Source organism: Dipodomys merriami, unplaced genomic scaffold, assembly GCF_024711535.1.
Source record: "Dipodomys merriami isolate MVZ:Mamm:240054 unplaced genomic scaffold, mDipMer1.0.p SCAF_163, whole genome shotgun sequence".
Classification (NCBI taxonomy): Eukaryota; Metazoa; Chordata; class Mammalia; order Rodentia; family Heteromyidae; genus Dipodomys; species Dipodomys merriami.
The window spans coordinates 549,901-577,762 of record NW_027202971.1 but is presented as its reverse complement, the minus strand read 5'-3'; the positions used below and the strand labels follow the sequence as shown (position 1 = coordinate 577,762).

At 51.9% G+C, this 27,862-nt stretch overlaps 3 protein-coding genes across 15 annotated transcripts in view; 2 read left to right on the top strand and 1 right to left on the bottom strand.

Moving 5' to 3' along the window:
• Positions 1 to 165: 165 nt before the first annotated feature.
• Positions 166 to 12,649, top strand: Cdk2ap1 (cyclin dependent kinase 2 associated protein 1). 5 transcript variants are annotated; one of them, XR_011372340.1, is made up of 5 exons: positions 789 to 903; positions 4,018 to 4,115; positions 5,088 to 5,214; positions 6,134 to 6,260; positions 11,517 to 12,649. XR_011372340.1 is itself a non-coding variant. In XM_070024838.1 (4 exons), exons 2-4 carry the CDS (start codon positions 4,047 to 4,049, stop codon positions 6,199 to 6,201), a joined length of 264 nt encoding a protein of 87 aa, XP_069880939.1. In that variant the 5' UTR covers positions 166 to 394; positions 4,018 to 4,046; the 3' UTR covers positions 6,202 to 6,880. The 5 variants fall into 5 exon arrangements, 4 of the variants coding, with proteins under 4 accessions (XP_069880939.1, XP_069880936.1, XP_069880938.1 ...); XM_070024838.1 differs by lacking the exons at positions 789 to 903; positions 11,517 to 12,649 and adding an exon at positions 166 to 394 and having other exon boundaries at positions 6,134 to 6,880; XM_070024835.1 differs by lacking the exon at positions 11,517 to 12,649 and having other exon boundaries at positions 790 to 903; positions 6,134 to 6,880.
• Mtrfr (mitochondrial translation release factor in rescue) lies at positions 6,380 to 19,158 on the bottom strand. Of its 3 annotated transcripts, XM_070024834.1 has the most exons (4): positions 19,039 to 19,158; positions 10,542 to 11,084; positions 8,189 to 8,480; positions 6,380 to 7,087 (listed from the first exon to the last, which is right to left on the bottom strand). In XM_070024834.1, the coding sequence occupies exons 2-3, from the start codon at positions 10,821 to 10,823 to the stop codon at positions 8,238 to 8,240; spliced, it is 525 nt and encodes a 174-aa protein (XP_069880935.1). In that variant the 5' UTR covers positions 10,824 to 11,084; positions 19,039 to 19,158; the 3' UTR covers positions 6,380 to 7,087; positions 8,189 to 8,237. The 3 variants fall into 3 exon arrangements, with proteins under 3 accessions (XP_069880935.1, XP_069880934.1, XP_069880933.1); XM_070024833.1 differs by lacking the exon at positions 6,380 to 7,087 and having other exon boundaries at positions 7,791 to 8,480; positions 10,542 to 10,826; XM_070024832.1 differs by lacking the exon at positions 6,380 to 7,087 and having other exon boundaries at positions 7,791 to 8,480; positions 19,039 to 19,157.
• The window catches only part of Mphosph9 (M-phase phosphoprotein 9), a 47,639-nt gene continuing 37,118 nt past the window's right edge, over positions 17,342 to 27,862 (top strand). For 2 of the 7 annotated variants that reach the window (XM_070024827.1, XM_070024826.1), the window contains exons 1-2: positions 24,011 to 24,078; positions 27,043 to 27,196. In XM_070024827.1, coding sequence (XP_069880928.1) covers positions 24,047 to 24,078; positions 27,043 to 27,196 — 186 coding nt within the window. In that variant the 5' untranslated portion in view covers positions 24,011 to 24,046. Of the gene's footprint in view, positions 17,425 to 24,003; positions 24,079 to 27,042; positions 27,197 to 27,862 lie in introns of those variants that run through there. The other 5 variants (XM_070024828.1, XM_070024829.1, XM_070024831.1 and 2 more) reach the window with 5 other exon arrangements.

Here is a 27,862-nt window from a genome sequence, read left to right as displayed (position 1 = left end):
GCGGGCTTTGTGCTTGTGGGGCCCCGACGCGTGGAACCCCGGTTCTGCACCGGACGCGTGGGGTGGCGGGGGCGGGGCGGGGTGCGGGGCGCACCGCAGGCGGGGGCGGGGGGTTGGGAGGCGGAAACTTTGCCAAGTTCCTCCGGGGCCCCGCGTCCCAGCCGCGTCCCCGGCCCGCACGAGCACGAGCCCGGCCGTGGGCTCGGGGCGCGGGGGCCGCGCGGCCGGGGGGGGGGTCCCACGGCCTCCCGGGGCCCGGGGGTCCGCGGCGGGCCACACACGCGCCGGCCTCTCGGGCTCGGAGCGGTGTCGCGAGCGGGCTGCGCCCAGGCCGGGCGCGGCATCTGGAATGATCTACGAGCTGAAAAGGTCGCGGCCGCCTCCATTTTCTCAGGTACTTTTCCATCCCGCCCCCGCCCCGTCCGGGGGAGGCGGGCGCGGGGGCCGCGGCGGCCGCGGGGGCCGGGACCCCAGCCCCCCAAACTTTGGCAAGTTGCGGCGCGGCGCCGCCGGAGGCGCGGGGCGCGGCCGCGGGCGGAGCCGCCCCCTGACGCGGGCCGCCCCCTCCCGGCCCGGGCCGGTGGAAGTTGGCGGCCGCCCCGCGCCCGCGCCCGATGTATGGGTGATATACTGCGGCGCGGCGGCGGGGCGAGCGACGGCCATATTTGCCGGCGCGGCCCGAGCCGGCGACAACAAAAAGTGCGCGGGCGCTCGGCGGGCGCTCGGACGGGCGCGGGGACGCGGGGCGCGGGGACGCGGGGCCCGCCGCGCCGCCGCCCGGCCTCGCCGCCGCCCTCGCCGCCCTCGCGGCCCGGCCCGGCGGCGCCCGCCGCCCGCCGCCCGCGGGGATGTCGTACAAGCCCAACTTGGCCGCGCACATGCCCGCCGCCGCCCTCAATGCCGGTGAGTGAGCGCGCCCGCCGCCGCCAAGTTGCGGGCCCGGGACTCCCACGCACCCGCGGCCCCCGCGCCGGGTCCCGGCCGGGGCAGCGCCGCCGCCGCCGCCATGATTCGGCGCCCGCGTCGCCAAAGTTGGCGGCGCGCGCGGCGCGCGGCGGGCCGGGGCCGGGGCCGCCGCCGGGCCGGGCGGCCGCGGGGTCCCCCGCGCCGGCGGATCCAGGGGCGCCGGGCGCGGGCGGGGGAGGCTCTCGCTCGGCTTCTTCCTCGCGCTCTCGGGCGGCTCGGCGAGGGCCCCTGCCGGCGGTAGGCGGGAGCGGCCGGGCGTTCGGGGCGCCGGGGCCGGGCGGGCCCTGGGCCGCGTGGGCAGGGCGCGGGGCGGCGGCCTCTGCCCGGCCGCGGCAGCCCCGAGCGGGCGGGCTCCGGGTGGGGGCCGGGCCGGGGACCGCGCGGCACAGGCGCGCGAGCCGCCGGAACCCCGGGGCTTGCGCTGAGCTCCCTCGGGCGGGCGGCCCGGGGAAGAAGTTGCAGTCGGGCCACGGCCGCGGGAGGTCCGGGGCACGAGGCGGGGCGGCGGCCCCGGGGACCCCGGCATAGCCATGCGGGGGCTCCGCGCCTCGCCCGGTCGCGGCCGGGCGCTCCCGGGAAACTCCTGAAAAGTTCTCCGGCAGCCGAGGCGCGGCCCGGGGCCCCGGAGCCTCGGGGCGGGCGCCGGCTCCGTGCGGGCGCCCTCCGGTTGCCGCGGCCCCGGGCCCCGCCGGTCCGGGCGCCACGCTGGCAGTTCGCCCCAACTTTGCGGCCTGGCCTCCTGCCCTCGCCCGGCCAGCGCCCGGCGCCGCGGGGACCCGGCGGGCCAGGCGCCCCCTTTTTCCTTTTTTTTTAAACTTCTTGAGCACTGACGCGGGGTCGGGGCGGGGGCGCGGCCGCGCGCGGTGCGGAGCTCGCGTGGCCAGGTGGCTCTTGGGTCTCCCTCGCGGCCGCCTTCGCCAGTGTCGGGGGGCTGGGGGTCCCCGATGCCCGCCGGGGCGCAGCCGGAGACCTCCGGGGTCTGGGGTCAGTGACGGGCCGGGACCCCGCAGCCCGGCCCGGGCCTGCCGTCCCCCCGCGGGGGCCGCCCGGAGGCGGGCGGAGGCCTGGCGGGCGGGGCCGCGCCCCTCTCGGTGGACCCGGCCCGCGGCCGGGCGCTCCCCGGCCATCTGCATCCAAGATGGACTCTGGCGCGGCCTCCGCCGGCCCCGCCATCCTCCCGCGCCCTCGGCCCTGCCTCCGCGCGGCTGCCAGGCTGCGGCCTGGCCGGCGGCGGCCGACTTAGACAAAGCTCTCCCGGCCCCGAGCCCCCCAGGCGCCCCAAGTGGCGGGAAGGCCGCCAGCGCCGGCCCAGGCCGCTCTTTGTCTGGCGTGGGGGCGGGGAGCCGCCCGGCCCGGGAGCCTGGCGGCCCCGCCGAGCCCTCCGGCTCCGCCACACTGCGCTCATTGTCTGCCGGGCTCCGCTCCGCCCGCTGACGTGGAGCCGCCTCCGTGTCCTCCCCCGGGCCCCCGGGACGCGGGCTCCCGCACGGACTCGGTCGTCGCCCACCCTTCTCCCGCGGGGCTGATGGCTGCCCCCTTCTCAAAGCGGGGCAGTCTCTTACTTGTGTTTCCCCGTCACCCCCAGACTGACCCCAGAACCATGGTGTAGGACCTAGATCCTCTATCGCCAGGCATAGTTTCAAGTGGAGAAACTGAGGCAGGCTCCTAGGCCAGGTGAGAAGAGGGCCTGGGAGGTGGGGAGAGCGCAGGCCCTGGGGACTGGACGCCTAAAGCCGTCTAGCCTGCCCCCTCCCCATGTCCGCGGCCAGGGAGGTGTGGCCCTGTAGTGGTGGGATGGGGCCAGCCACCCGCCCCCCTGCCCCAGAGTTTTGGCAATTGAGGCAGCTGGTGGTGAGGGAGTCTGCACGCCCACCTCGCCACTCTTGTATGCTGCCACCTGCCAGGCCTGGTCAGGAGTGCGTGTGGGGTATGCCCAGCCTGTGCACCTGCCCCAGGGCACCGGTGCCTCGCCGGCCCTGCTTGAGAGGGGTGGACGCTGGCCCTGGGGCCGGGTGTGGGGTTCTCTGCCCACCTCAGCGTCTGGATCCCCACTCGGTGCCTCCAGCTGTGCCAGCCCGGGACTTAGGCCCTTGAGCGCTGCCCTGGGCTCCTAGACCCAGAGGTGTTGGGGTCTCCTGCTGGCTGCTGAGCCTTTTCTGTGGGATGTCACCTGGGGCCACCCCTGCATGCTCCGCCCCTCCCCGCTCCTGAACTTCCTTCCTCCCGCCCCTCCCCTCACCCATACCAGATGAGCAGCTGGTTGCTTGGCCAGCCTGGCACCAGCTGTCCATCCCTGGGGCCAAGTCCACGGAGCCCGCTGTGTGTGAGAGACTGTTTGGCTCTGGGGGTGGCAGGCGGGCAGCTGCCGAGGAGGACGAGGTAAATTCTCCATGGTTACTGCTGTTTGTAATTCACGGGATATCCTTTACCCGCTAATGGCCACTCGGACGCCATTATGGGTCTGCGCGCCCCAGCCACGGTGCCCCAGCCCATGTGCAGGGCGTGCTGAACAGGACTCTGGGCCCTACTTGGGCCTGGCTGCAGGGTTGTAGTTGGGATGTAGGGCTTGCTCCGCCTCTGGGGGTGATAGCTCAGAGGTGGACGGGCTTGTCTGAGGCTCTGTCCTCCGCAGCCTCTGGGCGTGTGTGCAGGGTGCCTCGCCAGCCCGGGGACGCCCAGCAGCCCACTGCCTTTCCCGCCCTTCTCACCCTCTGCCGGTGCAGGGGCGCGGGGCATGGAGGCTTCTGTGTGAAGTAACCCGGCCTGGTCGCCGGTGGGCCGTGTGGTGGGACCGTGGCTCTGGTCAGCTGCCTCCAGTGGGCAAGGCTTCGGCCGAGGGCAGCCTGCAGCTGGCTTCGGGTGTGGACGCCCCACGCGGGCATGCACGTGGGTGGGTGGGTTCTGTGGTGACACCTGAGGGAGGGGCTGGTGCGCTTCAGCCGCGCATGGCAGCCAGGCGTGGAGGCCGGCTTCCGGGCTGTGGCCATCAGTCCTGGGGTGAGCTCTGCTGCGGCGTCCAGTGGCTCTTGACTCCTCTCTCCTTCCCCGCAGCTGGGAACGTGCACTCGCCGTCCACCAGCATGGCAGCCTCCTCCCAGTACCGCCAGCTGCTCAGTGACTATGGGCCGCCCTCGCTGGGCTACACCCAGGTGAGGCGCTGTGGGGGATGGGTGGGCAGCCCGTGTGCCACGGAGTGCCCGTGTCCACCGCCTGTTCTGGGGTGTCGGGAACGTGGGGGAATGGTCTCTGCACCTGTTTCCAGGGGAGGGGGAGGGCCAGGGTGTGGTCCCCAAGTCGCTGCTTGGTGCATGACCCTCGGAGCCCTGGGGTCAGACGGAAGGTTCTCTCCCGGCTCCAGCCAGCATTCCAGGGTCGCCATGGAGGCTCAGGTGGCACACAGAATCCAGCCATGCCCCAGCAGGCCGCCCTGTCTTGGGAGGAGAAGCAGCGGGACCAGCGTCTGGAGGACGGGCTGAGGCGTGGCCCAGCCTTGCAGCTGCCCAGGCCCAAAGCCAGGAGGAGGCTGTGCCTGGAGGCCTGGAGGCTGGGGGCCTCTGCCTGGGAGTGCAGGCGGCAGAGGCGGGAGGGGCGGGCTAGGGCCCTGCAGGGGGAGCTGGCTGCCCTGGTGTGGCCTCCGCCTTGCGAGAAGGTGCCCATGCTGGAGGAGCAGCGGCCGCAGAGCCCCGCAGGCCCCGGGCCCAGCCTGGTGCTTGCTTGGGGCTGTGGGCGGGTTTGGGGCTGTGGGTGGGCCCTACTTTCAGGTACAGCTAGATCTGACCATTCCCATCCCAGTGGGTATTGTGGCCCATGGAAACCCTGTGAACTCTGTTCTTGGGGGGACCCCAGGCCTCTTTTCCTGAAGAGATGGAAAGGGCTTCTGGAGAATCAACTCTCCCCTGCCGTTGTCTCTGGAGTGGTGGAGCAAGCATGGCGGGAGGGTCGGGGGGAGGGCAGGGAGCCTGGGATGCTGGCCTGCTTTCTCTCCACCAGCCTTCCTCCACATGCTCTCTATGGTTGGGGTCATGTGAGGGCCTACTACTGGAACCCCTAATCCTGACTCCAGATCAGTCAGGTGCCCCAGAGCCCACCACCTGACTGAACCCCTCTTTTTGACTCTGCAGGGAACTGGGAGCAGTCAGGTGCCCCAGAGCAAGTATGCAGAGCTGCTGGCCATCATTGAGGAGCTGGGGAAAGAGATCAGACCCACCTATGCAGGGAGCAAGAGCGCCATGGAGAGACTAAAGCGAGGTGAGCCACAGCCTGGGATGCTGCAGCCTGTCCCCTTCATTAGGGACAAAAACTGTTTTGTGTAGTACTGGGGTTTGAACTTGGGGCCCTGGACTTTCTAGACAGGCATACTTACCTCTGAGCTACACCTCCACCCCCAATACATAAGGGGCCCATGCTTGGTGAGGTGACTTGAGACCCATGTCCTTCCAACGTTACACTCAAGAGGGAGGAGAGAGGGGTTTTCTACCTCAGCACGGGGAAGCCTGAGGAGCCAGGGCCCTGGGCTCATTTGTGATCACAGAGATTTGAGGTTTTTAAAACCATGGTGGCATCTTGGGAAAGATCTAGACTGCTGAGGACACTACATGTGTTTGTGAAACTTTGGTGAAGAGATTGAGACTTGAGTCCAAACTGGGGACTGGCAGAGTTTGGGGCTGTGGCTGATGAGGGCATGGAGGAGGTAGAGCCCAAGCCAGGTGGGCATTGCTCTGCCCTGCATACTGCGATTGGGCATCAGAGCAAGGAAGAGAATTCTGGTAGCTGGCGTGCTGGTGAGCGAGGGGCAGGTCCTGGGAGGCTGCTGGGCCCTTGAGTGGACACACAGGGCCTCCTAAGTGACCAGCAGGGAAGCTTAGTGCCAGCTACACCCCCACAAGTATGTGGTAACAGGAGGAAAAGGGGGCTAGAAGTGTGCAATTACTTGGGAGCATTTTTTCAAACAGATGGGTAGAGGGGATGGGGACTTGCCATGTTGCTGCTCGCAAACTCCTAGTCTTAAACGACTCTCATGCTCCAGCCTCCTGAGTAGCTGATGGGGTTATGGGTGTGTCAACATGCCCAGCTTATTTGGGGTGGTTTAGATGTGGCCCCCTTAGTTCTTTCAGCTTGAGGATCCTGACTACTGGGGTGGGTGAATGAGCCTCTGGTTGTGTTTCAGGCATCATTCATGCTCGAGGCCTGGTTCGGGAGTGCCTGGCGGAGACTGAACGCAACGCCAGATCCTAGCCTTCCGCGAGAGGAGCAGGCACAGGTCTCTCCTGATCAGGAAACTTGTTTTCAAAATGGTAACAGTTTAGTATTTTCTCCTTTGGTTCACTGAGCTCTGAACCTAATCTCAAAGAATGGGAAAAGGTTTCTCAGTTAATTAGAATTTGCATTTTAAGAGGTTACAAATGATTCAGGGTTCTTTTTTTTCTCTCCAAGCATTGATTTGAAAAATGCATGTGAAGTTATTTTACAGCAAACTTGTCTGCCTCCAAGATACCAGTGACTCCCTTTAATCTCCTGTTTGACTACATTTATACATCATTGAAACTGCTTTTGCTCCTTTCCATAAGCTCCTCCCCTTCGAGGACTTGTTTCTAAAGCATCTGACCGCGGTTTTAGGAGTAGCTGGTTCCACTTGCCATACTGTGTAGATTCTGCTTCCTGGAAATTCTTTTCTGCTTAAGCATTTGCATGACCCTTAGTGCTTTGAAGTCAGTCTTAAAAATGCACAAGTTATAAATACAGAAGAAGGAGCAACCTACCAAACCTGAAAAGCGCCCTGAACATTTTCAAACTGCCTGTGTGTACATTTCACTTCCACACGTACTGTATGTTGATCAAAACATCTGGAAGACTGAAAACTGTTTGCATCTTTGTATTTATTACTTGATGTAATAAAGCTTATTTTCATTAACAATTTGTATTAAGATGTGGGATCCTTAAGCCACGCCCTCAGCCTGGGGATCCTTGAGTTCTCAAGGCTGTTTCAGAGCTGCTCAGTGAGAGGTTGGTGGTACTTGTGAATAAGGGTGCCCTTGGCTGGGTGCTGGTGGCGCACGCCTGTAATTGTAGTTATTCAGATCTGAGGATCACTGTTCAGAGCCAGCCCGGCAGGCAAGTCCATCTGTGAGAATTATATCCAGTTTATCATTAGAAAACGGGAAGTGAAGCTGTGGCTCAGAGCGGTAGTGCTCCAGGCCAGTGCTCTAACCACTTGAGCCACAGCACCACTTCCGGTTTTCTGGTGGTTTATCAGAGGTGTCTCACGGCCTTTCCTGCCCAGGCTGGCTTTGAACTGTGATCCTGAGATCTCAGCCTCCTGAGTAGCTAGGATTATAAGTGTGAACCACCAGCACCTGGCTTTTTTTCCTTTTTTTTTTTTTTGGTTGGTCATGGGGCTTGAACTCTAGGCCTGCGCACTGTCTCAGCTCTTCAGCTCAAGGCCAGATCTCTACCACTTGAGTCATAGTGCCACTTCTGGTATTCTGAATAGCCTAGCTATTTCTAGCTTTTTATAGTAAAACAGACACACAAGGCAATGTCTACCTTAAGAAAATATGGGAAGCCAGGTACCAAGTAGTAACAGCTTCTTTGTGTTTTACTTAGCCAGTGGCTGATACCTGTAAATCCTAGCTACTTAGGAGGCTGAGATCTGAGTTGCAGTTCAAAGCCAGCTTATCTCTGATTAACCACCAGAACACCAGAAGTAGCGCTGTGGCCAAAGTGGTTGAATGCTTGCTTTGCTCAAGGACAGCGCCCAAGCCCAGCCCCAGAGTTCAAGCTCCATGGCTGACAAACTAAAAAACAAAAAAACAGGTAGAAATAGCTGAGGGATGTAGCTCAGTTTTATTTATAATTTTTTTTGTCAAACTGGGGTCTGAACAGAGCTCACACTTGCTAGACAGGTACTCTGCTGTGACCATAACTCTCCTTATAGTACTATTTTTTCCCAGTCCTGGGGCTTGAACTCAGGGTCTGGACACTGTCCCTGAGCTTCTTTTGCTCAAGGCTACCACTCTACCACTTGAGCCACAGTGCCACTTCAGCCTTTTTTTCCATTTATATAGTACTGAGGAATTGAACCTGGGGCTTCATGCATGCTAGGCAAGCACTCTACCACTAAGCCACGTTCCCAGCCCTATAGTTTTATTCTTGAGCACACAAGCCGACATTCTCTGGTGGCTTTTCATCTGTCTGGGTGCTAGCTTGAGGGCTGCAAACTCACTAGGAGAGAGGCCTGGCTGCCACCTTCTCCATGGAAACTTCTTGTAGATTCAGTCCGAATCAGCAGTTCTTTTCTCAGTGACATTTTCACTTGACTCCCTTAGTTCTTTCAGTAATTTCTTTTTTTCTAGAGTTTCCTTTGTTCTTTTTTTCCTTTCTTGCTTTTTCTTCTGTGCCTCTCGTTTCTCTTTGTAAACAGGGCTCTTTTCACCATTATAGAAAACATCCACTTTTTCTTGTAGGATTTTCCGAGCTAGCTTTCTGTTTTGATCAACAGATCTTGTCTGGTGGCACTGCAAGAGATGATGTTAGTGATGTGAAATTATGGAGTGACAAGGGATTGATAGGCTCTTAGAAGTCATTTCTTTCCACCTGGTCCTTTAGAGATGGGGACAGACTGTGAGCTAAGTCACTTGTCAGAGGTCCCAGCAGAGAGGGGCTCTGGCCTGTGGCCTCTGCACACACCAGCTGTATTATGTCTTTCACTAGGAAAGCTTTATAATTAAAGGTATTATTTTTGGCCAGGTGCCAAGGGTTCACACCTAAACTCTCAGCTACTCAGTAGGCTGCCATCTAAGGAAGATCAAAATTCAGAGCCAAAGCTGGGCGCTAATTGCTCACGTCTGTAATTCTAGCTACCCAGGAAGCTGAGATCTGAGGATCAGCCAGCCCAGGCAACGGTGTCCTTGAGACTCTTACCTCTACTAATAGCCGGAAGTGGAGTTGTGGCTCAAGCAATAGAGTCCCAGCCCTGATCAAAAGAAGCTTATGGGCAAGGCCTTGAGTTCCAACTCCAGTACTGGCATTGGTTTAGAATTAATCCTAGTTACACAGGAGGATCACAGTTCTAGACCAGCCCAGGCAAAAAGCTCATGAGCCCATTCTTGATCAATAGCTGGGTGTGGTGGCCATATGCCTGTCACCCAGCAATGCTGGAAGTTGAGATTGGGAAGATTGAGGTTCTAGGGTCAAACTGGGGGTGGGTGAGGTGGGGGTGGGTTATCAGACTCCATCTTAATGGAAAAAGTTGGGTGTGGTAGTGTGCAAATGTCATCCCAGATAGGACTTGAAGCATAGGTAGGAGGGTTGAGGTCCAGGCTGGCCTGGGTCCAGTGAGACCCTAAATAGCCAGAGCATAAAGGGTTGGAGGTGTGGCTCAAGTGGTAAAGTGCTGGCCTACCAAATGCAAAGCCCTGAGTTCAATCCTCAGTATAGCCCAAAAAATAACCTTCAAATAAATTCTAGAAATCGAAGGGAAAGGAGTAGTGATAAGAATGGGAGAGACTGATTGGATTATATTTTAAATGTATGGAGATGTAACCATCAAATTTCCCTCTGTAAAACTAAGCAATTTTTAAAATGCTAGAAAAATCTCCCAAATAATTATGAAAACATTAAGTGATACATCTAGCTTGTGATCAAGGAATAAACCTGCACCATTCACCATCTTCACCATTAGCTGACCATACAGTCCTGTTCATTGTGGGCCAGCGTCTCACAAAGCTTATAAAGGAAAGAACACAGAAACAACGGTGAATGTCTAACGCACAGAGAGGAGGCAGGTTTGAGTTTGTTCCCCATAACTGAGTTTTCAGGAGGAAGGGTGGGATGGCCTCAGACCCCACACCTGGATCACTGTGAGCTTGGGGGCTGGAGTTCACAGGTGTACTGCACCAAATCATGTGTGTGCATGGTTGCTATTGCTGCCATTAGTCCCTTGGGGATGGATGGATGCCTTCGTGCTCTCTGCCCTGGCTCTCACAGGCGGTGCGTGCTGCTCTGGGGCCCTCTAGTGGTCAGTGTGTGGCTGTGCATGGTGAACCAGCTCTACCAGCCAGGTTCCTCTTTCAGAGGCAGAGTGGCCATCTCTACTCAAGGACTTTCTTGCCTGGGCTGGCTTTGAACTATGATCCTCAGATCTCAGCCTGAGTAGCTAAGATTACAGGCGTAAGCCACCAGCACCCTACTGGTCGGTCAGAGGCTTCCTATTATGCAAGATTTCTGCCTGCAGCTGTGCCTGACACTTGCTCTCACCCTAGCACACCTCTCCACAAAGTCAAGAGGCCCTTAGCCTGGGGCTGTTTGCTGCTGCTGAGGGACTGGAGCCACAGTGACAGTGGCCTTTGTCAGCACTGCTTGCTGCCTGTGGGGCAGTGCTGTCTGCTACTCAAGTGACCACATGTCTCGCCCTAGGGCCATGGGCCAGGGCTGCTAAGACTGGAGGCTCTGCCTTAGGAGAATGGTTCAGGGCACAGGGTGGACAGTGCCAGGATGAGCCACTCCTCATGGCTGACTACCTGCACTCAGGAGAGGCCTGTGTAGCCATAGCGCCCAGACCCCCATCCCAGGTCTACCTTGACCACGATACCGGAGGGCATGTGCTTCAGCACCACACAGTTGCTGGTTTTGTTGGTGGCTTGGCCCCCTGGACCATGCCCCTTCACAAACTGCTCTTCCAGATCATTCTCATCCAGGGGACACAGCGCTGGGCAGCCCTTCTTGCCGGCCATCTGCACTGCAGTGGGGGCCACTCCTGGGGACAGCAGTGCCAGCGTGTCCCAAAGCCCAGGTCCCCGTGGTACTGTGCGTGTTCTGGTCAGCAGTGCAGGAAAATGCCACCAAGCCCTGGTGCTCATCTTCTGGAATAGACAGAAGGCAGCTTCTCAATACAACGCCTGGGCTCTCAAGATCACACCTCCGCTTCAAAGACGGCATCTAGTGATAGCCAGGGCAGGTCAGAGACCAGTGGTTGAGGAAGGCACACTTCTCCAGCGTGACTGCCCACGGTGCAAGTCCTGCTGGCCACAGCAGACCAAAAATACCTTCATGGCACCCAGAGATGCTGTTTCCTCAGGAAGGAGATGTTTTCAGTGTGAAATTCAGAGAAATGGTGTAATCTGATAAAGTAATAGACAGTACGTCAGGCAAGAATTGGCATCTCAGTCAAGGGACAGTATTTAAACATTTGTGAATCTGAAATCTGCTTTTAAAATGTAAAGATGACAGTACGAGAGACTATTCTATGGCTGAGCTTCAACAGTCTGACACAGTAAAATTCACTATCAATCAATGTCATGGTTGTTTTTTTTTTAATGTTTCCAGTTTCATGGATCTGAATAGGAACATCTGTTCCATGAGATATTCTGCCAATACCATGATCCAGCTGGCCCTCACTGGTACAACTTTCAAAGCAACTGATTTTGACTAAAGCGCCTGTTAGGTTTAACGTGCCAGGAAAGGTACCATGAGATGAAAAGGAGCTGGACTGACTTTGTGGGTCTTCTGAGCTAGAAGGAGAAGAAATTCAGAGCGAATTCTCTTTTTTGTAGGGATTGTGGCTGATGTTGAGGACTGAACCCGAGGCTCCTTGTGTGTGAGCCTACATTCCCCACCCCTGCAACAGTAGAAGACTTAACAATGACTCGAGACACAGCATAAGGTAGACATGACCTCGCCGACAGTCATCAGGACAGGAGGCAACAGTGAATCCACAAGCCTTTGCAGTTTTCAGGGGTTGGGGGGCGGAAGGATCTGAAAGGTCTCTGGCGTTCCCAATAAAGAAATAAGTGGATCAGCCTTTCTCCATCAGCCTACACAGACTTGGGCTTCATTCTCATCAAATCTGTCAGCCAGGTGGATTCTGCTAGCTCAGGGCATGTTCACTGAGGAAGAGGGGTGCTCCCTGCTCCCGCAAGGCTGAGGCTGTTGTAGCTGCGAAACCTTGTAACTTTGACCCCTGCAGCCTCTAAGGTAGCTGACAGGAAGCAAATTACCACACCAGGTGGCTCTGCACACCCTTTCCCCTGCTGTCACCTGTGACAGTACCATCTGCTCAGGCTCACTTGGAGCCCCAGAAAAACACTAAAGAAAACCTGCCACAGGCACTTCCGGCGTGGAATCAATGCACCGGAGGCCCTGGGCGCCTCAGGACCACAACAGACCATTCATTATTCATCTCTGCCTCGGCTGTTTCAACAGGAAACAAACCAAGGGAACCTGACGTGAGGTACTTCCTTCTGAAGCCTCATGCTAGGCCGGTGCTCAGTTCAGTACGTGACACTGGGTCCAGCGCTGGGCCTTTTCTGAGTCAAGGTGCAGCAGTCGCAGTGGGTGAAGAGGCGACCCGCAAGGCGCTCCGTGGCAGGAAGGGATGTGGTTGGAAACACAGTGACCGCAGCTCAGAACCAACTGGACTGGTGACTCCAAGGCGATGAAATTGGCCTTGTTTAGTGTGTGGAATATTCTACACGTATTTTCAAGAAAAATGAATGACAAACAGAGACAATCTCCTCGGAGCCTCTCCAATGAACAAGCGAGTAAGTGCACACGCTTGGGGGAGCAGGTGAGTGGCCGCGGCTTCCCTTCCCTCGGCTCATAATGCGCACAGCAGCATTCCTTTGTGCATGAGATTGGGGCCTCACCTGAGCTCTCTCACCAGTGAGGGAACTGAGCTGGCAGGAAGGACAGCCTGGGGACACGGGGCAGGGGCAGGGGCAGGAAGCAAGGCAGAGACAGGGGAGAGTCCCAGACAAAGGCTGGAGAGGGTTTTATCAGCCGCTCTTTCCTGTCATTCTCCTTCTGTCCCAGCACAGATGTCCTGGATGAGCTCCCACCCAACTGAAGTTCAAGAAGGTCCCCCGTGTTTAGTTACTGGATGCTTTGTTTAATGGCTAATCCTAACAGCCAATCAGACAATTCTAGACACTTCTAGTATCTCCTGGCGCTTTGGCCCCATACCAAAGACTGCTAAAAATGACAAACACACCCATGGTTCCTCTTCTTCAAAGCCCAGAGAATGAGAGAGACTGGATTTCAGCTCTCTTGACACCCACAGAATCACCTGAAGTCTTTGGAGACAATAAAAGCCGCTCAAATTGTAGCTGCTTGTGACATTTTGATGAAAGAGAAAGAGCAAAATGGCAGTGCTAGCAAAGGGAAATCAGCTGTGGCGACAGGAACTGCCCAGCCCTTTCTGACTGAGGGCTGCATTCAGGCCTGGGTCCTTTGACCATGGCTTCCGCTCCAGAGAGCTGATCCAAGTTTAGGCAAAACCCTAAAAAACTCATTGTCTGGATTCCCTTCCAACTTGGTCAACTCGAGACACAGGTGTGAGGACTTTACAAAAGGGGATGTTAATTTGTCCAATGAATCTTTTAAACATCTGAGTATCTGGCATAGGCCTCCGGGAACGCAAGGAACTATATGGGAACAGAGAAATGAGGACATGAGCCAGTCCGGCATGTGCCAGAGCCCTGGACACACACACCACAGAACGGCGATTCTCAGGCTTCCAGATGCCTGCTCTGTCAGTGTCAGGACCTGAACCTACTTCACAGCCAACCACATCACGCAGCATCTGACCTTTAGCTAGATGCCAGCTGCCATCCCAGGGCAAAAGCAGATGTGGAGGCTGAGCTGCGTCATCCACAGCTCCACCGGCCTGAGGAGAGGAGAGGAGGTTCACTGAGACCTTGTCTCAATTCTGGCTGCTTTTAAAAGATGTTTATTTTTACCACATTTGATGAAGTTGAGGTCACTCTCACCCCAGAGATGACCCACTTCCAGTCTATTGAGAATGCATTGTTTTCCTAATAAACTTCCCTAGCACTTTCCAAAAAAAGAAAAAAGGAAAAAGCTGAGACTAGAACTCAGGAGCGCTCCCCGCTTATTTGTGTCATCTCCCCGGAATTCAATGAGGAGGGGAGCCCACAGGTCTGAATCACAATGATTGGGAAAGGGTTAAGGATCCAACAGTGAACTCAAACAGCCTGTGGACAGTGTTGGAGCTTTGAAAAGAGAAAAGCCCCTCAATGCATTATCGGAAGGCAAGTGTGAGAACAATAGTCTCCTGACAAATACTTCATAGTAATTCATGTTTCAAAAGTATAGTGTTTAGTAGGGGTGTGGTTCAAGTGGTAGAGCACCTGCCTAACAAATGCAAGGCTGAGTTCAAACCCCAGCACTTCCAAAAATGGAAAACAAAAACGTGTGGTGCTTTCTTGGACACAAGGTTCTGCCAAGCAGTCCAAGCTGGCCTTGAACTCTTAAGTCCTCCTGCTCTAGTTCCTAGTGTTGGTAATACAGGCACATACCACCATACCTGGCTCCAAAAGTATGGTACCCTTCCTCCCTTCCCCCCTCCCTCCCTCCCTTCCTTTCTTTCTTGTCCTGAGGCTTGAACTCAGGGCCTGGGTACTGTCCCTGAGCTTCTTTTGCTCAAGGCTAGCACTCTACCATTTGAGCCTCAGCACTACTTCCAGCTTTTTCTGAGTATGTGGTACTGAGGAATGGAACCCAGGGCTTCATGCATGCTAGGCAAGCACGCCCACATGCTCAGCCCTTTATTTTCAGTTTTGCAGTGATGTGGATTGAACCCAGAGCCTTGAGTATGCTCAGCAGGTGCAAGACCTCTGAGCGACACTGCCAGGCCTTCAAGTGTTGTGGTGTTCTCTACAAATGTTTGGGTTACCGGGTTGCCTTTCCCAACCACTCACATGCAGCCTCTTACCCGGTTCCATTCCCGGGCCTGCAACTCCATTTGGGCCCACACAGCTGTCCAGTGGGGCCCACAGGACCACCCCGGGGAGGCTGCAAACAGACAATACTCTTCCCTAGGCTTGGGCCTCACACACACGGTAAAGCAGCTCTAACCTACAGTTCATGTTCACAGCAATCACTTCTCTAACATGGAAATGCAGAGCAGTTAGCTCTGATCTGCAGTGCTGCCCTGAGTCAGGTCTGATTTTATTTATTTATTTGGGTCCGGTCGTGGGGCCTGAACTCTGGGCCTGGGCGCTGTCCCTCAGCTCTTCAGCTCAAGGCTAGCGCTCTACCACTTGAGCCACAGCGCCACTTCCGGCTTTTTTCTTTTTGCTTATGTGGTGCTACCACTGAGCCACCTTCCCAGCCCTCAGATCTGATTTTAATAGGCACATTGCTGCTCAGTTCAAAGAAACACCTGAGTTCACCAAGAGAAAAACATCTAATCATACAACACCTACATCTCATTCATCTTATTATTACTATTTTTTTGTCAGTTGTGGGGCTTGAACTCAGGGCCTGGGCACTATTCTTCAGCTCTTCAGTTAAAGGCAAGTGCTCTACCACTTGAGCACAGTGCCACTTCCAGTTGTCTAGATAAGAGTCTCACAGACTTTCTTGCTCAGGTTGGCTTCGAACCAAGATCCTCAGATCTCAGCCTCCTGAGTAGCTAGGATTACTGGCGTGAGCCACCAGTGCCTGGCCCATTCATCTTTTTTAAAAGACAGAACTTTTAATCCAGAGATCACACCTGTCTTATTTATGTGCACCACTGTGACTTTCTTCTATTTGTGGCATGGCACAAGAACCTTATCAACTGCAATATTAAAATAAGATAGACATAGCAATCACATCACATTTTCTCTAAAATCTCAAAGCCTGTATTACCAGTAATAATACCTTGTTCCAAACTATTTAGGACTTACACAAAACACCAATTATTGTATTTGATAGAAGTTAAAAAAATTATGATACATTTATCTTGGAAGAACATTGGCAGTTCAATCTTTGAAATTGTTTATCTCTCCCACAGCTTGTTTTGCTACTTTCATTACATCTCCAGAGCTTTTTCCAAGTTCCTTTAAAAAAAAGTTAGTTCATTTTCCTTAACTCTTTTTGGCTCTTTGTTTGAAAAAGAATGTGGAAAAAAAAAAAGAAAAAGAATGTGAGTTTGAGGCTTTTTTTTTTCTTTCTTTTGGGCAGTACTGGGGTTTGCACTCAGGGCTTTTGCTTGCTAAGCAAGTACTCTATCAGTTGAGCCATGGTGAGCCTAAAAAATAAATAAGTAGCCGGGCACCAGTGGCTCATGACTGTTATCCTAGCTACTCAGGAGGCTGAGATTTGAGAATCGCTGTTCAAAGCCAGCCCAGGCAGGAAAGTCCATGAGACTCTTGTCTCCAACTAACCACTAGGACATCGGAAATGGCACTGTGGCTCAAAGTGGTAGAGTGCTAATCTTGAACAGAAAGAGCTCAGGGACAGCTCCCAGGCCCAGAGTCCAAGCCTCATGACTGACCAAAAAAATTAATAAAAAAAAAAAAATCTTTAGTTAGGTTTCTTGCATTTTTTTTTGCCCAGGTCTGGCCTTAATCCAAGATTCTGCCACCATTATCTCCTGTACAACTGGGATAAAATAGGCACAGGACACACCTGGCTTGTTGGTTAAGATGGTGGATCTATACTTTTTAACTCAGCTGACCTCAAACTGTAATCCTCCCAATTTTTGCCTCTTAACTAACTGGGATTACAGCCACCACACTTGGCGCTTTTTTTTCCCCTTCTAGTGGTTCTGGAGTTTGAACTCGGGGCTTTGCACTTGCTAGGCATGCACTCTACCACTTGAGCCACAATCCCAGACCCTTCAACTTTTTGAGAAAAGGTATTTTTATGTAGCCAGGATGGATTCAAACTCCAGATCTTCTTGGCTCAACTTTTTTTTTGGGTCCGGTCGTGGGGCCTGAACTCTGGGCTTGGGCACTGTCCCTCAGCTCTTCAGCTCAAGGCTAGCGCTCTACCACTGGAGCCACAGCACCACTTCCGGCTTTTTGCTTATGTGGTGCTGAGGAATCGAACCCAGGGCCTCAGGCATGCAAGGCAAGCACTCTACCACTGAGCCACCTTCCCAGCCTTGGCTCAACTTCTTGAGTGCTGGAATTACAGTCCTGAACTACCATGCCTGGGCAAATGCAAGCTTTGTAGTCACCATATCCTGTATTCAATGTTTCAATGCTGTGATTTAGTTATTGTGCAATCTTGGCCATATTTCATTTGTAAAATAAAGATACTGCCTTGGGTATGAACTGAATCTTACATGATGTCACAAATGTACTTCAGCTCCCTAAACGACAAAGTCGAGGAGCCTGTGACTTAGAAAACAGAATTGTAGTATTACGATGTAAACTCAGTGGGTAAACAAAAATCTCAGGGCTTTGCAGAGGTGAAAGTAAACAGCAGCTAACACAATGATCTGCAAACGATTCTACTTGGGATGGTCCAATTTAAGAAGTACATGGAATCCAGGATTGCCAAAGACATGCTATTTGGTGAGGTCATAATTCTGGCTTATGAAATCAGATGCCAAGGAGATTATGATGATCCTGAAACACAAGCCTGACTTCTCTCCAGGCTCACATCAACACAACCGTGGTCCGCAGAGTCCATTTAAAAAGTCATAAAATAGCAACAGCTTGCTTACAGGTAGAGTATGGGGTAGGGGTAGGGTTCCTTAGATGAATAGTTATACTTTATAAACACATTTACTTGAATTTCTAAAGTGTTCTACTTCTGTTTTCTGTACTTAGAAATGTGTTAGGATTTTACATTTTTTAGCTTGTTTATAATAGTTTTTTAAAAGGCTTTACTAAAATGGGGGAGGAATACATTATATACATGTTCATGAAAAATGTCATGATGAAATCCATTAAGAAGGTGCAAAAACGAAAACCCTCCAAAGGGCTAAACCTAATATAAGAAATATGGTGTAGGGTTGGAAGGTGGCTCAGTGGTAGAGTGCTTGCCTTTCATGCATGAGGCCCCGGGTTCGATTCCTCTGCACCGCATAAGCAGAAAAAGCTAGAAGTAGCGCTGTGGCTCAAGTGGTAGAGTGCTAGCCTGAATTGAAGAGCTGAGGGACAGCGCCCAGGCCCAGAGTTCAGGCCCCACGACTGACAAAAGGAAAGAAAAAAAAAATGGTATAGACAGCTCTACCTGAAGATGTCACTGCATCAGCTCACGATGTGAGTTGATCAGAACGCTAGTTCCTGAGTGTGTTGGCTTCTAAAATACTAATGGATTAAAAAGAAAATGACCTACTAACTGCCTAAAATCCCACTGCCAAAAACATATACTCAAAAACATACACTCCCCCACAGTAACATAGCCTAAACATGTGTCTTGTGCTTAGTAACTGGTCACTAGCACTGGCCTTCGGGATTAAACTTTTTACCTGATGAAGAAGCACATTTCTTCCTAGTACTGTATCAGATCTTCTGTGAGTTCAGGGTCTCTAATAGACTTTGTGACCAACTGCAATGAGTAATAAAATTGCCTCTTTTTTTGCGGGGGACTTGAAGAAGGCTGTGTGTGTGATTCTGGTTCGGTGCCACGCGGTTGTGGTTTATACGTGGTGGTGGGGGGTCTATTTATTTAACCTTGAGGGTGTGGGGTTTTGGGTGGGGACGGAAGGTGCACCGTGGAATGAAAACCTGGTAGGTGTTGTGGGGCTGCGCCGAGATGGAAGGCCTCCCCGGCGGACTGCGAACTCCAGGGGCAAACACGGTGCCCGCATGGTCCTGTCAGCGCCAGCCATGGCACCGTCTGTGAAACGCCAGTAGCCAGGTGTGGCTGAGGCCTGGGCACTGGGGAGGAACCGAGGCTGGAAGGACCTTAGCCGGGCTGAGGGCTGAAGACGCCGGGCCGGGCCGGCTCCGCACGGCAGGACGCAGGCCCCGCGAGGGCAGTGCGGGCGCCCGCTCCGTGCGAGGCCTAAAACCGCGCGGGCTGCAAGGCCGGAGCCGCACCCGGCGCCGCTCCACAACCTCGCCACGCCGAGCAGCCATGCTGGGCAACGACCCCTCCTCTGCCCCCCACCCCCGCCCGCATCCCCCGTCCACAGGGCACGCACGCCCCTCCCGCCCCTTCAGGGTAAACTGAGTCCGGGGAAGGCTTAGAGGTCAGGTCCGGCTCCTCCCCGTCAGGAGGCCTCACAATAAACTGGTTGCACGGCTCAGGGTCGCTAGCAGGGAACTCTGGCGTCCTAGCTCCGGGACCTCTCTCCCGTGCCAGTCGTGCGAGGCCTCCGCAAACGCTTACCTGGCCTCCCGCCCGAAACACGCGGGGAGAACCCGAACTCGGCGGACCCGGGACTCGCCACAGCGCTCCTCGGTCTGCGCACGCGCGCTACTGGCAAGGACGCTTTCCCTCACCAGCCCGAGACTCGGTCTCACTAACTGCGCATGCGACAAGCTGGGCGGTGCTTTCACGTGATGAGAGTAGGTTCCCAGGGAGCCAATCAGAATGGAAAATTTGACCGCCGCCCCGGTCCCCGCCCAGTTCACGCCCCCTTGCCGTCAGGCAGGCTTTCCTCCGGCGTGAGCCGCGCGCCAGGGAAGCGGGAGGTCAGCGCGCACGTCGCGCTCGATGCTCTCCGCCCCCCTCTGAGGAACAGCCAATCCGCGGGCGAGACGTCGGGCGCGTGCTTGCTCCCTTGAGTTTAACGGTCGCGAGAGGGTGGTGGCTACATCTCAACACCGGCTGTGGAGCCAGCGGGCACGGTAAGGGGGCCTGGCCTGCGGGGAGCTGCGGGCTGCGAGGTTGCGGGGACGAGCTCCACCTGGCGTGGTGCTGGCGGCCTCCTGGGTGGTGGTCTGGCGTGGCCGGAGGCAGGCAGCGGGCGCCGAGCCTCCCCACCGCAGCCCGCCGGCGTGCGGGGCTCTGCGCCCGGCGAGCGCCCTCTCTACCTGGTTCTCCTGAGTGACACCCGCGCGGCCCCGGCGCGGAGCGGCCCCCGACGGCCGGGACGGCGCGGCGGCGCTGGCGGGCCTTTTGGTTTTGTTGTTTGGGGAAGACGTCTGACGGTGGCTCTCCTAGGTCCTCTCTGGTCTTCTCGCCCCGGCCGCTGCCTGGGCGCCTCTCCGGCCCGTGGACCCCGCGGCCGCCACCGGAGTCTGGGTCCGGCTCCCACGCTGGGAATCAGCCCGCCCGCCCTCAAGAGGGCGCCTAGGTAACTTGCATTTATTAGTCGCTCCCGGCCCCCAGCTCCCAGTCGGCTAGGTGTGGTGGGAGGGTTCGGCAGCCAGGCCTTGTGGCCGGGAAGACGCCGTGTCTGTTCTCCAGTCATTCCCTGATGAGGCTGTCAACCTTTCAGGGCTTCTTTTTAAATTTATTGTTATTCTAAAGGTGGTGTACAGAGGGGTTACAGTTACATAAGTCAGGAAAGGAGTACATTTCTTTTTGGAATAATGTCACCCCCTCCCCTAGTCTCTCTCCCAGTTTTTCCCTCCAGTCTCCACCCACAAGTTGTATAGTTAACTTTCAACGTAGTGTCTAGTGGGTACCACTGCTGCATTTGTTCACCCTTTGTTGCTCCATTTCTGTGCCCTCCTTCTCTCCCAAAGACAGGTAAACGAACAAAGGAGACAAAGAAAATAAAAACAGCAACAAAGGAAAAAAAAACTTCATTTCCATTTCCTAGAGTTCATTTCGATAAATATTTTATGTGATGAGCTGTACATAGGCATTGCACCTTTGTATTCCTCTCCTAAAAATATTCTCCATTGTCTCACTATGTGTGAATACCTAGAGTTCTTTGTAACGTATCATGTCCTGGTGTATTTTAGAACTAGCTTCCACCTAGGAATTGGTCTTTCTGAGCTTGGCTTATCTCACTTAACTTGATTTATTCTAGGTCTATACACTTTCCTGAAAATGATATAATACTATTCTTTCTAATGGCTGTATGAAGTTCCCTTGTGTATAGGTACCACATTTTTGGATCCACTCATCTACAGTAGGGCATCGGTGCTGTTTCCACAACTTGGCTATAGTAAATAGTGCGGCCGTGAACATGGATGTGCAAGTGTTTTTACAGTATCTTGGCTCATGATGTTCTGGGTAGATACCCAGGAGTGGTATGGGTGGGTTGTAGGGAAGATCTATGTTTCGTTTTTTGAGCAACCTCTAGAAGGCTGCCCAGAGTAATTGTATTAGTTTACATTCCCACCCACAGAGCAGTAGAGCTCCCTTTTCTCCATATTCCTGCCTACATTTGTTGTTGGAATTCATGATGTTTGACAAGCTAACTAAGGTGAGATGGAATCTTAAAGTTGTTTTGATTTGCAGTTCCTTTATGGCCAGGAAGGGTGGGCATTTCCTCAAGTGTTTCTTTTCCATTCTTACTTTTTCTGAGAAGTCTCTCCTTAGCTCCTTTGCCCATTTAGTGATTTTTTTTTTTTTTAATTTTAGCTTTGGGTGGGGTTGATTTCTTGAGTAGGTTGTTTTTTTGTTTTTTTTTTTTCCAGTCCTGGGACTTGAACTCAGGGCCTGGGTGCTGTCCCTGAGCTCCTTTTGCTCAAGGCTGCCACTCTACCACTTGAGACACAGCGCCACTTCCAGCTTTTTCTGTGTATGTGTTACTGAGGAATGGAACCCAGGTTTTCATGCCTGCTAGGCAAGCACTCTACCGTTGAGCCACCTTCCCAGCCCTTATTTTTTTTTATTTTTTCTTACATCTGCTACTCTATGTCTTTTGGTTGAGGAGTTAAGCCCATTAACTTTTCAGATTTTACTTCTTGTATCAGAGTCTTTTCTTTCCTTTTTTCTTCCCCTCTCCCCCTCTCTTTGCTCTCCTTCCTTTCTTGCACCCCCTCCGGCCCAGAGAGGCATCATTGAATTTCTAGTGGTTTTCCATTGGGAATTGCTTCATCCGGCTTACCTCTGGAGAGGTGTCCCTGGAGAGGTGTCCCTGGAGAACGTGGGTTTCCGGGGGCTAAGAGCAGGGTGAATGGAATCAAAGCGTGCTCGTTGCTAGTGGACAGGGCAGCTCTGACTCTCAATACCCATTTGTCATGGAGCTTCTTAGTTACTTCTTGAAAACCATCAGGTTTCCCTTAACTTTCTGTACCTGTCCCTAAAGGAAGTGCTTCCTTGATCTGATTTTTTTTTCTTTTTCTTTCTTCCTTTTTTTTTCTGTGATCTCTTTTTTCCCCTTCTTTGTCTCCCTGCCCTGCAGTGTTTTATAAAACTAGGTCCTAAATATTGTGAATCTAGAGAAACCAGAATAAAAGGTAATTTTATTAAACCCTAAATGGTTCACTTTATAAACAATATGGGGTGTAGGTTCCCTCCTTCCCTCCTTCTCCCCTCCTTCCCCCCCTTTTTCCCCCTTCCCCCCCTCCTTCCCTCCCTCCCTTCTTCTCTTCCTTCCTTCCTCCCTCCCTCCCTCCCTCCTTCTCTTCCTTCCTTCCTTCCTTCCTTCCTTCCTTCCTTCCTTCCTTCCTTCCTTCCATCCATTGTCTCCTCTCTCTCTTCAATATTTTGAGACAGGGGGCTGGGAAGGTGGCTCAGTGGTAGAGTGCTTGCCTTGCATGCCTGAGGCCCTGGGTTCGATTCCTTAGCACCACATAAGCAAAAAGAAAAAAGCCGGAAGTGGTGCTGTGGCTCAAGTGGTAGAGTGCTAGCCTTGAGCTGAAGAGCTGAGGGACAGCGCCCAGGCCCAGAGTTCAGGCCCCATGACCGGACCCCCCCAAAAAAAAATTTTTTTTTGAGACAGGGTCTTATATGTAGTTGAGGTTGGCACTGAACTCACTATCTTCGTGCTTCTGCCTCTTGCACTGGGTTACAGGTATGCCCCACCAGCATCTTTTTTAAATGAATGAATTCCTTAAGAGGGAATTTACTCAAGTTATCTCTGCATACCCAATTCAGTAACGTTTTAGTTGGGCTGGAAAATACTTAGTTTTTCAAGAAGTAAGCATGCACATGTGGGTGTGGTGGCTCACACATGTAACCCTAGCTGCTTGGTAGGTCGAGATTGGGAGGATCAGAGTTTCAGTTCAACTCAGGTAAAAAGTTCATAAGACCTCATCTCAATAAAAAGCTGAGTGCACAGGCTGGGAAGGTGGCTCAGTGGTAGAGCGCTGGCCTTGCATGCATGAGGCCCTGGGTTCGATTCCTCAGCACCACATAAGCAAAAAGAAAAAAGCTGGAAGTGGCGCTGTGGCTCAAGTGGTAGAGCGCTAGCCTTGAGCTGAAGAGCTGAGGGACAGTGCCCAGGCCCAGAGTTTAGGCCCCACGACCAGACCCCCCCAAAAAAAGGAATGTGGCTTAGTGGTAGAGTGTCTGACTAGCATGCATGAAGCCCTGAGTTCAATTCCTTAGTACCGTATACACAGAAAAACCTGGAAGTAGCGCTGTGGCGCTAGTGGTAGAGCACTTGCCTTGAGCACAGACAGGCTCAAAGACAGTGCCCAAGCCCTGGGTTCAAGCCCCAGGACTGGCCAAAAAAAAAAAAAAGGCTATACAGTACAAATGTGCTTGTAGCCATGAGGTATATGTGTATGACAATATGTTAACAGTTTAAATAGCTCTTTGTAATAGCAGATGAAGTTATTCTAGTCATTGTGCAGATCAACATGTACATATGCTTGGAAGAATTTAGTAAATAAATGAATAAAGTATGTAAGCCAATTATTATGTAAGAGAATTGTATGTAGAACCTTGATTATTAAATACATAAAATTCTGACTGTGAGCTGAGAGGGGAGCTGCTGTTTTTACAGATCATCTATAGATCTTTTTTTTGTTTGTTTGTTTTTGGGTCCAGTCGTGGTGCCTGAACTCTGGGTCTGGGCGCTGTCCCTCAGCTCTTCAGCTCAAGGCTAGCGCTGTACCACTTGAGCCACAGCGCCACTTCCAGCTTTTTTCTTTTTGCTTATGTGGTGCTGAGGAATGGAACCCAGGGCCTCAGGCATGCAAGGCAAGCGCTCTACCACTGAGCCACCTTCCCAGCCCTTACAGATCATCTATAATAGAGATTTTTGTGGAGATACTAAAAATAGACACCAAGAAATCTCCCTTTTCAAAGTGACCTTAGGGTTTACAAGTTCTATCTAATTCTAGAATTTTTCATCATCCAAAATGAAACACTGTGCTCATTGCATTTTCTGCTTACTGCTGTTTTCTCCCTTCCCAGCAGCTGGCAAACATTAATCTCCTTTCTGTTTCTTTGGATGGGTTTAATTTCCTTAGCATGATATTTTCAGTGTTTATCCAGGTGCAGCTCCTTCCTTCTGTGGCTGAATAATATTCTACATGGATGTACCATGGACCCGTTTGCCCATTCATGGACGTTAAGGTTGTTTCTACATTTTGGGTTTTGTGAGTAAAGTTAGTATCCCTACTGTAGATTTATATAAAAGAAGTGAAGGTTTCCAAAGACATAAAAACAGAGTTGCTAAGGTTAGTGGCTTTTTATAGTAGTATTTTTTTCCTCATTCATTTTCAGACTCTTGGAAATGTAGGACATTTCACAGTTCTGAATGTTAGCAACTGAAATGCCGGTAGATGAAGTATCTGAAGATGACTTGGTTCAGTTTTCTCACACAGTAAAAAAACTGTATATTTTCAAATAAGAGCATATAACAGTTTCTGTACAATATGGAGGATTTTGATTTGGTGAAAACTTTACAGAACTTTACCTTCTGTAGACTATGATATAAAAAGTTCTCCCCATTCTCTTGGACTGAGCTTAAATAATAATAGGTAAGAATGGGGGTAGATTGCTTCGTTAATGTAACAACAAACCCAGTAAACTTCATTTCCTAGTTTGTCCATTTATCCAAATAGTGTCGTAGTTGCTGATTTGAGTTTGTTTAAAATTAAGACAACTATGATCAGGAACTTTTCAAGGACAGTTAAATTTTAGAGTTGAGAACAGTTGTAAGTTCTTCTACATCTTTTATTTCTCACAGAGCCATGTACTTTTTTTTTTTTTTTTTGGTTGAGGGGCTTGGACTCTGGGCTTGGGCGCTGTCCCTGGGCTCTTCAGCTCAAGGCGAGGATTCTACCACTTGAGCCACAGTGCCACTTCCAGCTTTTTCTGCTTATGTAGTGCTGAGGAATTGAACCCAGAGCCTCATGCATGCAAGGCAGGCACTCTACCACTGAGCCACCTTCCCAGCCCCTACATGTTAGTTTTTTTTTTTTTTAATTTTTAAATCTACTTTTATTAATAAGGCATCTATAATAGATTAGAAAATTATATAAGTGGCCAATGATCATTAAAATTTAAAAAGCAATTTGATAAGGCATAGTATAGTAGGGCACTACATGTTAGTTTTAAGGCATCCTGTAGTTGGGTGCTGTTTTTCTGTTCTGTTTGTAACTACTGGGAATAGACTCAAGAACTTGTATCTATTCTATCACTGAGCTAAATCCCTAGTCATAAAATAATGTTCATATGCTTGCTTTAGTAGCACATTAACTGTAATCGGAAGGATACGGAGATTTGTATGGCTCCCACACAAAGGTGACATATAAATTGGGGAAATGTTCCACATTAAAACAAAAAAAAAAGTCAAGTGCTGGTGGCTCACGCCTGTAATTCTAGCTACTCAGGAGGCTGAGATCTGAGGGTCACAATTCAAAGCCAGCCCAGGCAGGAAAGTCCATGAGACTGTTCTCTCCAATAAACCACTCGAAAACCAGTGGCGCTGTAGCTCAAGCGGTAGAGCGCTTGCCTTGAGCTGAAGAGCTAAAGGACAGCACCCAAGCCCAGAGTTCAAGCCCCATGACCACCCAAAAAAAAAAAAAATAGCTGGGTGCCTGTAATCCTAGCTACTTAGGGGGCCAAGATTTGAGGATGGCAGTTCAAAGCCAGCCTGGGCAAGGAAGTCCACAAGACTTTTCTCTCCAAGTAATCACCAGAAAAAAACAGAAGTGGTGTTATGGCTCAAGTGGTAGAGCACTAGCCTTGTACTAAAAAGCTCAGTGACAGAGCTCAGGCCCTGAGTTCAAGCCCCATGACCAACCAAAAACAGAAAAGTGTGTCATGGGGACTTTTCTGCCAGAACTGGCTTCCAACTGCAATCCTCAGCCTCCTGAGTAGCTAGGATTACAGACAGGCATGAGCCACCTGTGTCTGGCTTTGGAGACTCTTATCTCTACTAAACTACCAGAAAAGCTGGAAGTGGAACTGTGGCCCAAGTGCTAGAGTACTAGCTTTGACCAAAAAGGTCAGAGACAGAGCCTAAGCCCTGAGTTCAAAGCCCAGGACCATCACATGAATAAAACTAGAAATTGTTCATTCTTAGCCTTCCCCACAGGAATTTAAAACAGCTAAGGGAAATGGTTCTTGCCTGTAATCCCAGCTAATTGGGAAACTGGATTAGGAGTATCAAGAGTTTGAGGTCAGTTAGGGTCTGAAAAACCAGATAAAATCCAAAGGCTGGGAGTTGTGGTTCAAGTGGTGGTATAGCACTTTTTTCACTCTCAAAACCCTAGGTTCAGTCTCCAGCACTGAAAAAAAGAAAAAGAAAAAACAAGGCTGTACAATGTAGAGTGAAGGGAAAATTTAAGAAATATAGTCCAAGGATATTTGAGACCTATACACACTCATTCAACACGGGCCCCACATTTTGTTTCTGGCCACTTGTTGGCCCTTCTGGAGTTCACTTTCAGTGGTTCGATTTAAGTGAATCTTAATAATTTGAGTTATACTTTTTGTATGTTTATATAACAAATCTGAAATAAACTTGTTTGGTTAAGCAGTCTGCTAGAAAGAAACAGTGTCATTTTACACACTAAGTAGGCCAAGTAAATCCTGAATCTTTGCTGCTAATTTGCTGGGCGTAACTTTCATTCAAAGATAGTGCAGAGCGATAAGCATCAGCTCATGGGCATATTAGAGGGAGCCAGTGAACAAGACTTGACTGTAAACCTGGCAGTGGAGAGAATTTCCCCACACAATGGAGGGCTGTTCCTAAAGTGGGCCAAAATGAACCTCTGGAAGAATTCAGAGCAGAGAAGCTGAAAAATTTTCTTCTTTATCACAACTCATTTTCTGCTGATACTCTGTGGAGTGTTCTCTCACTTCTGCAGAAGGTCTTTTCTGTTGTGTGTGTGTTTTTTTAAGTAATGCTGCCTGTCATTTTATTGTTTTTCTTTTCTGTACAAACCAATCAGATTGTCAACAAATGAGGTGTCATTAGAAGGATTAAATGTCAGTGGTTTTGTACTGCTCTACTAAATCCTGACCTACTGAATTATTAACACTTTAGAAGAATGAAGAAAACCCTTTGAATTATTTATGTTTCAACAGAAGTAATCCCCACCTTAGTACAAATGGGGTATCCTCTTTCTCAGGGAAGACTAGACTGTCTGTCATTCAAGGGGCAACCGACATCCTAACCTCTTTGATGCAAGAGCTACAGAGCAGTGGGAAGACTGATTCAGAACTTTGGAAAAACTGTGAGGTATTTTATTTCATTTTGTTTTGTGGACAAATGTATTTCTACTGAGCACTAAATTATTAGAAATTTCTTTCCAGGGGCTGGGAAGGTGGCTCAGTGGTAGAATGCTTGCCTTGCATGTATGAGGCTCTGGGTTGGATTCCTCAGCACCACATAAACAGAAAAAGCCGGAAGTGGCACTGTGGTTCATGTGGTAGAGCACTAGCCTTGAGCTGAAGAGCTGAGGGGCAGCGCCCAGGCCCAGAGTTCAAATCCCACAACTGACCAAAAAAAAAAAAAAGAAAGAAATTTCTTTCCAGACTGACTGTTAGGTGCTCAAGTGGATTCAGCTTTTAAGTATATATACTCATTCTAAAAAATTTGTTATAAAGGTACAGAGGGTCAAGCCTATTAATTGTTATTATAAAGGTATACAGGGTCAAGCCTATTAATTGGGTGAATAACATTAAACAAATTTGAAAAAGGTGATCAAAAGTATTTTTGGGGGATGGGAAGGTGGCTCAGTGGTAGAGTGCTTGCTTTGCATGCATGAGGCCCTGGGTTCGATTCCTCAGCACAACATAAGCAAAAAGAAAAAAGCCAGCACCAGTGGCTCATGCTTGTAATCCTAACTACTCAAGAAGTTGAGATCTGAGTTCTAAGTCAGCCAGGGCAGGAAAGTTCAAGAGA

What these genes read in the sequence shown, in the direction of transcription:
- Cdk2ap1 (XM_070024835.1), top strand. Translation starts at nt 849, where the DNA reads ATGTCGTACAAGCCCAACTTGGCCGCGCACATGCCCGCCGCCGCCCTC. An exon ending in CGCCGCCGCCCTCAATGCCG is followed by an intron (nt 904 to 4,017) that starts GTGAGTGAGCGC and finishes CCTTCCCCGCAG; the next exon opens with CTGGGAACGTGCACTCGCCG. An exon ending in CCTCGCTGGGCTACACCCAG is followed by an intron (nt 4,116 to 5,087) that starts GTGAGGCGCTGT and finishes TTGACTCTGCAG; the next exon opens with GGAACTGGGAGCAGTCAGGT.
- Mtrfr (XM_070024834.1), bottom strand. Translation starts at nt 10,823, where the DNA reads ATGAGCACCAGGGCTTGGTGGCATTTTCCTGCACTGCTGACCAGAACA. An exon ending in CCTCCGGTATCGTGGTCAAG is followed by an intron (nt 8,481 to 10,541) that starts GTAGACCTGGGA and finishes CATCTCTTGCAG; the next exon opens with TGCCACCAGACAAGATCTGT.